The 13,763-nt window shown below is 37.0% G+C and overlaps 1 protein-coding gene across 3 annotated transcripts in view; it reads right to left on the bottom strand.

Moving 5' to 3' along the window:
* Nucleotides 1-12,887, bottom strand: part of LOC126291561 (zinc finger protein 544-like) — a 164,357-nt gene extending 151,470 nt beyond the window's left edge. The window contains exons 1-2 of one of the 3 annotated variants that reach the window (XM_049985077.1): nucleotides 12,119-12,887; nucleotides 5,438-5,506 (exon numbers count right to left, since the gene is read on the bottom strand). In XM_049985077.1, coding sequence (XP_049841034.1) covers nucleotides 5,438-5,506; nucleotides 12,119-12,805 — 756 coding nt within the window. In that variant the 5' untranslated portion in view covers nucleotides 12,806-12,887. The remainder of the gene's footprint in view (nucleotides 1-5,437; nucleotides 5,507-12,118) is intronic. The other 2 variants (XM_049985075.1, XM_049985076.1) reach the window with 2 other exon arrangements.
* Between the last annotated feature and the right edge of the window lie 876 nt (nucleotides 12,888-13,763).

Below are 13,763 nucleotides of genomic sequence, written 5' to 3'. Positions count from 1 at the left end.
GTTGTCAATGTAGAATTCCATATTTTATGAAAATTACTTTTTATTTGTCTATCATAGGATGTAAATTTTAATAATTTAGACACATTTAATAATAAATTATTAAACATAAATAGTGCCTAACTTGTATAGTCCTAAATACTGACAATAGAAATGCAAAGATGCAGCAGTAGTTGGAACAGGATAAAGTGTCATTCATACAATGTGAGTAATTCATACAAGTCAGTCATTGCCACCAGTATTCTGCATTTCAGACTAAATCATTAATAATACTTCATCACAAAGCATGTTCTACACTAAAGTTCCAAAGAAACTAGTACAGACATGCATATTCCAATAGAGAGATACGCAAACAGACAGAATACGGCACTGTGGTCAGCAACGCCTATATAAGACAACAAGTGTCTGGCACAGTTGTTACATTGCTTACTGCTCCTAAAATAACAGGTTATCAAGATTTAAGTTAGTTTGAATGTGGTGTCATAGTCAGCGCACAAGCAAAGGGACACAGCATCTCCAACGTAGTGATAAAGTGGGGATTTTCCCATGCAACCATTTCATGAGTGTACCGCAAATATCAGGAATCCGGTAAAACATGCCTGACATCACTGCAGCTAGAAGAAAAAGATCCTGCAAGAACAGGACCAACAATGACTGAAGAGGATCATTCAATGTGACAGAAGTGCAATCCTTCCGCAAATTGCTGCAGATTTCAATACTGGGCCATCAACATGTGTCAGGGTGTGAACCATTCAACAAAACAGAGTTGAAGGCCCACTCGTGTACCCTTAACTGCACAACACAAAGCTTTACACCTCAGCAGCACCCGTAAACAACAACATTGGTCAGTTGATGACTGGAACATGTTGACCGGTTGGACGAGTCTCGTTACAAATTGTGTCGAGCGGAGGACGTGTACAGGTTTGGAAACTACCTCATGAACCCATGGGCCCTGCAAGTCAGCAGGGGACTGTTCAAGCTGGTGGAGGCTCTGTAATGGTGTGGGGGAGGAGGGTGCAGTTGGAGTGATATGAGACCCTTGATATGCCTAGATACGACTGACAGATGTCTAATCACCTGCATCCATTCATGTCCATCATGCACTCCGGTGGACTTTGGCAATTCCAGCAGGACAATGTGACACCTCACATGTCCACAATTGCCTAGAGTGGCTCCAAGAATACTCTTCTGAGCCACCAGACTCCACAGACATGAACATTTTTGAGCATATCTGGGATGCCATGCAATGTGCTGTTCAGAAGAGATCTCCACCCCCACATACTCTTAGGACTTATGGACAGCCCTGCAGGATTCATGGTGTCAGTTCCCCTTCAGCACTACTTCAGACATTAGCTGAGTCCATGCCACACTGTTTAGATGCACTTAAGTCTGCTTATGGGGGCCCTACATGATATTAGGCAGAGGAAACCAGTTTCTTTAGCACTTCAGTGTATATTTCAGTAATAGAATGAAAACCATGATAAAAATTCCAGGTTGCTGCAACAGCAAAAAATCAGTAAAGAGACATACACTAAACACAAACAATTCATGTGTGTATGTCATTATAACACTTCTTGACTACTATATGAATTCCTCCGGATTGGACTATCATGACATACTTTTTGAGGAACACTATTGAGAAAAGTCAGTTCACGTAAGGGCCATGAAAATAGGATAATAAAAGTTAGGGCTTATACAGAGGCACAGAGACAACCTTTCATAACACTCTCTATTTGTGAATGGGACAGCAAAGGAAATGACTACTAGTGGTACAAGGTACCGTCTGCCATGCATGATACAGTGGCTTGTGGTGTGTGTGTGTGTGTGTGTGTGTGTGTGTGTGTGTGTGTGTGTGTGTGTGTGTGTGTGTGTGTGTTACAGAAATGCCAAGATGCAGCAAAACTAGAAAATTGATAAATATATCTGTTTCAATACAAAATCTTAAAAGTCCTGTACACATTAAATACAGAAATGCCCATAAGAAACTTTAAAAATCATCTTGTTTGATTGGAAACAAACTGAAGCTTTCTGTTGACACTGGGCGTCACACGAAAAACATAAGCTACAACTGTCCAGACTAACTCCAGCAACACAATGCAAAAATGAAATTGTAAAGATCTGTAGGAACACCAGTGAAAGCACTCCTGACAACTCTCAGGAGAGACATCCTGTATAAGAATTCCCAACATGAAGTCAAATCAGTATGTGAAAAAATAATGTGAGTAATTTGTATTTTCCATCTAACTGCTCGTTATACGTTACCAAAAGCTATCCTCCAAATGGCTGCCACCAACCTGCCAAACACAGATGTTGCCATCATCTGAGTTATATCACAAACACAAGCAGCACATGGATGGCCCACAGCAAATTATAGTCGACAAATGCATTCTAGTGATTAATTGACCTGTCACATAGAATTACAACTCTATTACATACCACCAATGGATTGTAAGAATATAAAATTACATTGGCACTCAACCCTGTCTTCCAGTTGCTTTTTTTTTTATTCAGGGTATGCTAAAATTACCCTTGAAGACTTCTGAGACTTGTAGAGGAGACTGAGTAGACAACATTTTGACCTGGAAATCATGTCCAGAAACATACCCTTTCCATGCTACAACTGTTTCAAAACATGTTTGCTAGGTAGGTACACAACAGGGCAGTCATGGTGCTGGGTGCTTATGTTGGATCAGCTGATGTCAGTTGATGTTTGTTCTCCCTCTATAATTTGGTTCAAGGCTCATTCATGTATCTGTTAGAGTGTTAGAGCAGCATAGTTGAGTACACAGTTGCAGAACACACCAACATGGCAAAGCGCATGGTAATGGAGGAGCTGATGGCCCACTCCATTGCATTCCCCTTTCCGCCACTGTTCACAACTGTTACGGGTACCTTCACCATCAGCAGGAACAACTATGGTGCTCAGAGGAGATGCCACACATCCAAACTGGAAGAGGCAGTACTGCATATGCTGAAGAGATGCTGTCAATGAGTACAGGAGAAATTGTGTGTGCAACTGATGTTGCTCCCAGTAATGTCTGCTGTATTTTGCATGATCAACAATTAACATCCATACCACCTACAATGGATACAATCACTAATGCCTGCCAATTTGCACCATGCATTAAGTTCTGTACACAGTTTATGCACTGTTGCATCAACAATCACCTAGTATTTCCACAGCACATTCTCTTCACAGATGAATGTAAATTTACAAGGGATTGCGTTGTCAATTTTTGAAACATGATCGTCTGGGCAGATTAAAACCTGCATGCCACCTACTTCCAGAGATTCCAACAAAGATTTGGGATCAATGTGTAGGGAGATATTCTGGAGAGTCATGACTGGACTGTACACCTTTCCACCCAACATCACAGGTTCTGCCTACTTGACCTTCCTACAAAAGTATTGGGCATTTTATTGGATGCCGTGCCACTGAATATCTGCCAAGATGCTGGGTTTCAGCATGATGGCATATCTGCTCACTTTTCATGAAACGTTTGGGAACATCTGGGCCAACAATTCGGACATGAATGGAGAGGTCAAGGTGGTCCAATAACATGGCCTCCATGATCATCACATTTGACTCCACTGGTTTTTTTCCTCTGGCACTGAATTAAGAATTTGGTTTATGAGACTCCTGTAGAGACAGAAGATTTGGTGGCATGAGTTGTGGTCGCTGCAGGACAGAATGAAGAGACATCAGGTGTGATAGCATGTGTGTAGCACATCACCTTTTATAAGTACAATGTGTGCACTCAACTTGGTGGATGCCACAGGAAATCTTACTTGTAGTGGGTCAGAATGTTAATGCTCCTTTGAAAACGACAAAAACATCTTAAGTTTAACTGAAAACAACAGTGTTTGTGAAAACTGATGAAGTTTCCTTTTTCTTTGTTTGCTTATCAATGAGTGGAATTGTAAAACAAGTGATGTACTTGGTCACACTTAACAAATTACTTGTAAAAGTTGTTCTATTACCAACATGTTTTCAAACAGTTGTAGCATGGAAACAATATATTTCCTGGCATGGGTCACAATTCAAAATATTATCAGACTCATCTGCAAGTTCTAGCAGTTCATAGGGGAAATTTTAGGGCATTATGGTGCAAAAGTCATAGGACAATTGGTTACAAGGGAAGTTTTAACTTGTTAAGTTGTTATTACCAAATAGTGATAATTATGCCTTTTCAAGTTGATATACAATGCAATGACAAACAAAAAAAATTAGAGTAATCAAACCAGTGAATCGTTGGAACCATGATCTGTGAGATCTGTAGTTTTCTACATTGTCACAATGTTAACAAAAGAAGAAAGGATTTTTGCAGTATTTACACTTCATAAAAGTGGTGTTACTGCAGTTAATGAACAAGAAAGATGCTTTGCATCAAAATTACCATATCGGCAAACAGTGTATCACATACAAGATAGATTTGAAGAAAATGGATTTGTTCTGGATGCATCAGCATCTGGCTGCCCAACATCACTCACAACTGAGGAAAATGAATCATGGGTATGTTTAGCTGTGACCCAAAGACTGCAATAATCAGCAAGTTAATTAGAAAGTAAGCTTGATTTACCACAAAGGTTAGTGTAAAGAAAGTTCCACAAACAGAAATTTTAAGTTTACATTCCAACTTTATGACATGGGTTACCTGAAGATCATCCAGATAGACATCTTCACTTTTGTGAATTGACACTTGGCCATAAAAACAGGATCCTAATCTATTTAAAAAAAATTGTGTGGTCTGTCAAGGCCAATTGTAAGTTACATGGACAAATTAACAGATATGACTGCACTTACTGGTATATAGAAAATCAAAATCGTTTGTTAGAACATCAGTAAATCAACCTGCTGTGAGTGTTTGGGGAGGGGGAGGGGGGCAATATCATCATATTTCATATTTGGACCATATTTTTTTTTGACAGGAGAGTGACAGGAGATAACTATCTGGATATGCTACACATTTATGTGGTACCAGGACTTATAACGTGTGCTGACAACTTTCAAGAAATTTACTTTCAATACAATCATGCTCCACAACATTATGCCACTGCCATCCGCAATTGTTTAAATGAAACTTTCCAAAGAAAAGTGCCTGGTCGAGGGACAGATACTGACATATCTCCACATTCACCAGATATCACACCCATGGGCTGCCGTCAAGGACTCTATTTATTCTCAAAAGCCTCAGACTATTGTTGAACTAAAAGACTACATAGATGACACATTTCATAATTTCGACATGCTATTCCATAGAGTAACAGGGCTCTTTTGTAATAATTTCCAGCAACTTATGACACAATTTAAACCATATATTCAAAAATACTAAATAAATCTCGTATTTTATATGGAGACTAAATAAATAAATTAGTATTCCATAATATGCAGGTAATCACAGCAAAATAAGAAGAATAAAAATATTAAAAACACACTCACCTCTTTATCAGTGCTTAGTGGATTCTGTGTACTACTGTGGCAATCTGGCACCTCCCACTCAACCAGGCTCTGGAAATGAGTATGCCGAGTTACTATTGTGTGAGCTGCAATGTCCACCTACATGCTTAAGTGATGTCATGAGCTACACACAACTTTATTTTCCTCCTCCAATATGCAGCAAATGACATACATAATTTGGTGCCCTTTGAAATTAATAGTTTTTTTGTAAGAGGAGGTGGGAGGGGATCTACTAAATGTAGCTTTTAATGTTAAGTTCCTTATTTAATACAAAATGACAAAAATCCTGCAATTATGTATAAAGAGGGAAAAAATTCTGTCATATTTAGTGTATGTGCTATACCTATAGATTGTGTAAAACACACACACTTGGTGACTGAGTGGGGGTAAGGAAGGAGGAGGAGGGGTTGGCAGGCAGTGAAGTGCTGCAGTTGAGACGGATGTCAGGAGAGAAGGTGGGGTAAGTAGTGGAAAGGAGAGAAATGAAAAGAAATTAAAAAAACTGGGTGTGGCAGTGAAATGACGGCTGTGTAGTGCTGGAATGGGAACAGGGAGGGGGCTGGATGGATGAGGACAGTGACTAATGGAGATTGTGTAATAAACAGAAAGCACTGAGGAATACTGTTCCGGTGTACACTCAGTTCTTAACTATGGGATTCTTTCCTGGTGTTTACAGACACAAACTGCATTATAATGTCAACAACAAGCAGTTGTTGGCCTCATTGTAAATAACTATTTAAAAACTGGATATGCAGACTGCACCAACTTAGTACAGCTTCCAAATTACAGTGCATTACACAGGAAACATTAAAAATGATCTTGTTCTTGTTGAGCACCACTGCTAACACTAATGTCAATGATTAATGAAAACCATCTCCATTGTATTATTAAACATTTATTGTGTTACGAATATTTTCATTTGTCGTATGTCTTCAGGTTGCCAGTTTGTCTTATAATGTGTAATAATACAGCTCTAATGATAAGGCTGAGGTGGTTTTCATTGATCATTAACATTACTGTCAGCTATGGTACTCAACATGACCAAGATTATTTCCTGTCAACAAAATGAGCAACCCTTGCAGCCCTGAAGACATTCAGTGAATAAAACCAGTTGTGACACAGTAAATGTGTAATAATACACCTATGATAGTTTTCATTTATTATAAACATTAGTAAGTCTTTCACTGACAGCTCTACAGGTAACCATGAAACAAGAGCTAGTTTGGAAATTTACCATTTACCATGAAAAAACATGAAAAGCACAAAACAGCATTTTCTTTTGGGTAATAAAATCATAACATCCTTATAAACTGTTATCACACTTTACTACAATATACCTTACAAAAAATGACATATTTAGGAGAGATCTTAAATGCAGAGTGTCATCTATGTTGTATTTTTCATAATATGCAGTGCAAATTCAAAGTCTATGCAATATGGCACTACAGATTCGAAATCACTGAAATCAATATTATGCTGCAAGATTTGCTTTTGTCAGTCAATCACAGCATAGGACACCACGTCTTTTCTTATACAGTTTCTTTTTCTAAAGCAGCAGGTGGTGTTAATTCAGTGTGTGGTAGTAACATTATCAATAAAAATGTACAATGAATTTACAAAGAAGAATGAAAGAAGATGAAGAGCTCATTTTCTTAAAATTATAGCATGAAATCATGAACTAATAAAACAAAATAATGAAAAATGGGATTAAAACACAGGCATAAAACACTGGATTAACTCTAACAGTGCCAACAGATGTGGAAGGAACGGAGAGCGATATTTTATGTTCACCTTTTGCAAACATTATCATCTATTCAATTACTACACACTTTGAAAAAACATTTATTGTTTTTAAATACTTCTTCTACCAGATTTAATAACATTTTAATTTTTTCAGTTAAACTTAATCAAAAAATCAGCTCTTAGCAGTAGAGGTCACTTTACCCAACATCTCTCTAAACAGTATGTAGTGTGTAAATATAAATAACAACAAATGATTTTTTTTTTTTAAGCATACAGTACGCTGACCACCTTTATGATGCAGGTTACGGGAAGTGTGTTGGTATTGCTGCAGTTAATACCTTACACCATTATAACACACACAAACTAAGACTCGATCTCTTTTAGGAATTAACATGTTAGGCAATAATTTTATTTTTGAAAAGAAAATGTATTTGCTTACACGAAACCAGTTCAAAAAGGGAACATCAAAAGATAAAGGAAATTCTCATCCAATGTCTCTCCTGCTTGTCTTTTCTAATGGCAAAACAACATTGAAATTTTCTTAAAGGAACCAACATTATTTCTAAAAACCAGTTCAGTTTTCAAAGAAGAAAAAGTACAATAAATGCTATCAGAAAATTTACAGAACACATAAGAACCTCATTGGCCCAGTGTAAAAACTGTTTCAGGAATATTCTGTGATCTGATAAAAGTGTCCAATTCAGTGAACTACACATTACTAATTTACAAACTAAACAGCTAAGGTTTCAAGGATACTGCATCTCAGTGGTTCAGTTCTTATCTGATAGAAAGGAAACAAAAAGTTATTTTAACATCAAATTCAGTTAACTGCTACTCTAAATGGAAAATAATTTCTCAAGGGGCCCCACAGCTTTCAGCACCGAGTCCATACCTGTTCTTGCTGGATGTCAATGATTTACCATTAAATACTGATGCTCACTCAGTCTTGTTTACAGATTACACCTGAGTCCTGACAGAAAGCAACATTATTGAAAAAATTCCGGACACTGTACAAAATGTTCTGGGAAAAATCCACTACTGGTTCCATAAAAATGGACTAAAACTGAATGTTGCAAAGTTGCAGATATTGCAGTTTGTCTCCAAATCATCAGTAACTTGGCCTATAAAAATAGCTCATAATAATCAGCTAATGACAGAAGTAGACCAAGTGAAATTCTTGGCCCTAGACCTTGACAGAAGCCTAAACAGGAAGACACATATAGGCCTACCCTCCTTGACAAATGAACTTAACACACTAGCTTTTGCAATGTTCATTTTACCTTGAGCCACTCATGCAGGCACAAGGAAGACTATCTACTGCAGTTCTTTAGAATCGGCTATCAGGTATGGGATACTTTTCTGGGTAAATTCTAGAAACAGCACAAGGCTATTTATTCTTCAGGTGCAAATCATTAGAAACGTGTGTTGTCCATGAAAATGAATCATGTCACCGATTATTTAAGCAATTAAAAATACGAACCATCCTTCATTGTACATTTTTGAAATTTTCATTTTGGTGTACAATGACAAATACAAACGTCAAAAGTACCCTTTTAAACACAGCTAGTGCACTCATCAAAAGAACTTCAAACTTCCCTCTTAAATCACTTAAAACTTTATACTCAGACACCAATGTACATTGGTGCTAAATGTACATTGGTGCTACAAACATACAACTACAAGGTAGAAACATGTTATACATGGACATTGGCTCTTTGACAAAATTGCTTCAGAACACTGTAATAGAAAAATGTTAGGCTATTATACAACTGTAGAATTCATGGAAGACAGTTTTAAACTTTGAACAAGAGAAATATGTAGACTGTTTGTGAACTGTTAACATATAATAAATATTTTAGTGTTGAATAAGTATTTTTATTAGGCGCACTTGCATACTGTCTTCTGTATGGAAGATCTAATGATTTGAACACTATACGTAATCAGACTAATAAATCACATTTCACATGGAAAATTTATTTATTTTCAAATCAAAGCTCATGTGAATTGTAATCTATGTTCTAAGTCGTTATTAGGGCAAACAAAGACACAATTTAATCCCTGAGTGATTAGGAGCTTCAGCATGATGGGATCATGACAGACGGCTGTAAACCACCAGGCGGTATCAAGGGGTTAAGTTGACCCCACATGAACACTGCTGAAATGGTATTAGGCCGTTTTCGCCATACAGAATTCCGTGTTCGCCTACAGTAGCACCGACTATTGTTTTTAGATAAGGGGTTTTCAGACGGAGTAGAATTCCCGGGTAATAAACCTCCCTTCTGTTTAGCACTCTAGCATACTTTTGTACGAATGGGTGTGTTCTTAAGTCATATCCTCAATATGTTTTTTTCAGTGCCCACGAAAGTTTTGGTACCCCTGATAAAGTGAACATTTGATTTCCTTTCCTGTGTATACCTGAAAATTAGCTTTGCACTTTGCTGCTTGTGAGGACTGGTTAGATAATAACACTCATTTGTTTCAGTTTCATTCGATGGATTCCTATTTAAATTTTAAGTGTGTTTTAGCTTACGCGAAGTTTCTATTTACAAGAAGTTATTTGGAAATTTTACACCATTTTGATATTTTTTGTGTGGCCTTGTTCCCATTCCTTTTCATAATTAAGACATATTATGAAAAGGAATGGGAACAAGGCCACACAAAAAATATCAAAATGCAATACCTTTATACTAACAAAAAACAATCTCGGAAAACTAACACACCAACTAAACATAACTAACTGGGACAAATTATTTCAAACATGTGGTTCTAATGCGCAGTTAGTGTATGAAACATTCCACAATTACTTAATAGGGGTTTTAAAAGCTCATCTTGTACCAAAGAAATATCACAAAACAAGAAAGGGTAAAATGTGGTACACGAAAGAGTTGGAGAATCTAAAAAATAAGCTAATGCTGTAAAAGCGCCTAGGCAAAGTAATTAATTCTAAAGAAATTAAGGATCTTGAAATCAACGCAAAAAAATTGTATAAGAAAGAGCTACAATTGGCTAAACAAAGATACAACACTAATCTCATAAAAAGTAGTAGAAACCAGTGCAAAACTGCCTGGACAATAATTAAGACTGTTAAAGGTCAAATAAGAAACTTTGATGAGACAGTCCCAATACCAGTAGAGACATTCAACAAATATTTTGTAGGCTGTGCAGATGAAATAAAAAACTTGATCAGTAAACCCAATGTGATGCATATAGATTATCTTAAGACTGCAAACCGAAATCATAATCAGGCCGGACCTTCATTGAAACACCTTAAAGAGGTATGTCAAGACAAAGTTATCAAAATTGTCAAAGAAATGAAAAATTCACATAGTACAGATATTTATGATATGTCAAACAATTTACTGAAAGAAGTAATACCTTACATTGCAGCACCATTAACATATTCTATAAACTTGTGTCTTAGAGAAGGGGTCTTTCCTGATTCGCTCAAACTATCCAAGGTGACTCCAATCTTTAAGAAGGGAAGCAAAGCTGAGCCTGCTAACTACAGGCCAATTTCACTAATTCCAACACTAGCCAAAGTCTTTGAAAGCATAATGTATCAGCAGATCTATGAGTACCTAGAACTAAACGATATGCTGAGTACATCACAGTTTGGTTACAGGAAAGAAAGGTCAACCATACATGCCATAGAACTCTTAGTGAGTGACATTTTAGCAGCATTTGAGGACCAGGCTCACATACAGGTAACCTTATGTGACCTGAGCAAGGCCTTTGACTGTGTTGACCACTCTGTTTTACTCTCTAAACTCGAATATTATGGAATATGTGGCAAAAGTTTAAAACTCGCCAAATCATACCTTAATAATAGGAAGCAAGTGGTAAGCTCAGGAAGTAATGTGTCAAACACACTTGAGGTTCAACACAGAGTGCCACAGGGATCTAAATTAGGACCACTTCTATTCCTCATACATATAAATGACCTACCGGCAAATATTAATGTAAAGACATATATGTATGCAGATGATACAACTCTGCTGTCTGTAAACCATGATTTTGATAAACTTGTAAGCAGTATGAATTTGGCAAAAGAAAATGCAACATCATGGTTTAATGCAAATGGGCTACTATTAAATGAGACAAAGACCCAGAACATGTGGTTCAGTCTATCAAAGACTACAAAAATAGAAAAACAAAGTGCAAAATTTTTAGGTATAATCCTGGACAACAAACTAACATGGGACTCTCATGCAGAACACATAGCAGTTAGGCTGCCAAGAGTTATATACCTGTTGAAGAGGCTGATGTTCTGTGTGACATCGGAATACGTAAGGACAGCGTACTTTGCTTTTTTTTCAGTCTGTTTTAAGGTATGGGCTAACGCTCTGGGGAAATAGCAAAAAAATAAATGAAATTTTGGTGATCCAGAAGAAAGCAATCAGAGTATCAGCAAAGGTAGATAATAGAACACATTGTAAACCACTGTTCATTAAATATAGAATTTTAACAGTTATTAATCTATATATTCTTGATAGTGTTAACTTCATACTTGCGGAACTACCTAATTTAAGTGTAATGAATCAAAGACATGACTACAATACAAGAAACTGTACTTCTCTGATCTTGCCACAGAATAGATTAGCAAAAACAAACAATAGCCATAAGTACATGTCAATTAAAATATATAACAAATTGTACAAATATGCCACAAGCATGCCAATCAAATTATTTAAGGAAAAGCTACACAGCTTCTTGTTAATGAACCCATTCTATTCAATAGAAGAATTTTTAGAAATACCCAATATCAACTTAAGTTAAATGTGTTAAATATATTTAATAAAAATATTAGGTTAAGTGAACTGACGAAGTCTATTGCATGTAATAATGCTGAATGACCAATAAAGAATCTGAATCTGAATCATTGCACACATCTGTTTCACTGTCGGATTTTTCTCTACTTACATTTGAAATGCATCCTTCTACAGCGTCTCGTTGGTGACTATCAGGTATTTGTTTGGGGATGTCACTTGCAATATGCAGCGAAATGTTATCATCGCTTTGTTGGTGATGTCTTGAGGCCTCCGATGCACAGCACTGCATTCGTTTGCTGTTTACGCTTTCATTGTGTGAGTCCGCATCGTTGTTTTGCGTACGAATTTCGGTTATTTTATTGGTAGAAAAATTTTCCACGTACTCGACGCTGTTGTCAGAGGTTTCTTGACTCCGTTCTTGGAAAAACTTTGGCGATTGTAATAAGTATTCTTCTAATCTTGCATTAGAACTAAGAACTTTATCTAGTTTGGAATTTATTGCTGAGTTTTCGTTTGATAGTTGATTTGTTAACTTGAAAATATTTTTTACGAGCTCCAATAAGTTGACGCAGTTGTTCACACAATTCGCTAATTTTTTAGGCACATGTTTTTCTTTCCCACCGAAAAGTTCGATACCTAACCTCTTACCGCAAGCTTCACAATGAAATTTAATATGCTCTTTTTTACACGTCACAGCACGTGCTTCACTGTTGCTGAGGCCTACACAGTCATTATGGAAGAATTTTCTACACCATAACCCACACATTAACACTGTTTCGGTGGTTTTAACAGGTTTTTTGCACACTATACACGATTCACTCTCGTCACACCCCGCCATCTTGACTTTTATAAGAAAATGTCAATATTGGACTTCACAAGTTTAGCGATAGCGACGGACACCATCCTGGTAGAACAGAGTTGCAGACTGAAGACCAGCGGAAAGCGCCGAAGAGACAAGATCAATGAACTATAGCATACGTAATTATAAAGTTGCCACTTAGCATACATATTTTGAACACTTGCGATCGGCACATGATATAATAAAGTACGAGATGCACTTTTCACCATTTGATTCCTTTAAAAAGTGGAAATTGAGTAATCTACACAGGCGATGTTTGTAAAATATCGTGGCAGCTTACATTCTGCTGCTGACAATAGTACGAGACATTACTATGCATGTCACCGGTCAGGGAATTTTGTGTTTAAAAGTGAAGGCATTAGGCTGCTCATATTAAAAGCCAGCAATAAAATTTGTGAATGTCCGGAAAAAAAAGGCCATTCAGGCCATGGATGAATCGTACCATGTCAAATTTGTGTCTGTTCACGTTGGTCACAAAAATGACGTAAGTTACTTGCGACTGATTGAAATGGAAAAGGAAAATATAGCTGGGCGGATATCGTCAGTAAAAATCCCTTCTGCGCTAATGCAGATAAAATACGATATTCGGTTGCTGATTCTCAGCTTCAAAAAATTCATCTGTGAAAGAGGCGAAACTTATACAACATTGAGCGTTACTACAAACTGTACTCCGCAATGGCTAGATATTACAGTGATGCTACCAGTGTAGAGGTGTGGGTGTTTGAAGTTCATGAAGGTCTTAGCCCATGTTTTGTTTATTTTATAAATCGCAGGACACAGTTAATGAGGCACATCCGGAGTTGAAAAACACAGATTTTGTGTTAATTCTAATGAACAATGCGCAGGGAGAACTTTTGAAATGGCATGGGAGCAACTGCATTTGTACAGATGGGACACATGGACTAAGTAATTATGATTCTGAGCTGACGACATTACT

This window comes from Schistocerca gregaria, chromosome 9 (assembly GCF_023897955.1).
Source record: "Schistocerca gregaria isolate iqSchGreg1 chromosome 9, iqSchGreg1.2, whole genome shotgun sequence".
In the NCBI taxonomy this organism is placed as follows: domain Eukaryota; kingdom Metazoa; phylum Arthropoda; class Insecta; order Orthoptera; family Acrididae; genus Schistocerca; species Schistocerca gregaria.
The sequence above is the reverse complement of the archived record's forward strand: the minus strand, read 5'-3'. Positions and strand labels throughout refer to the sequence as shown.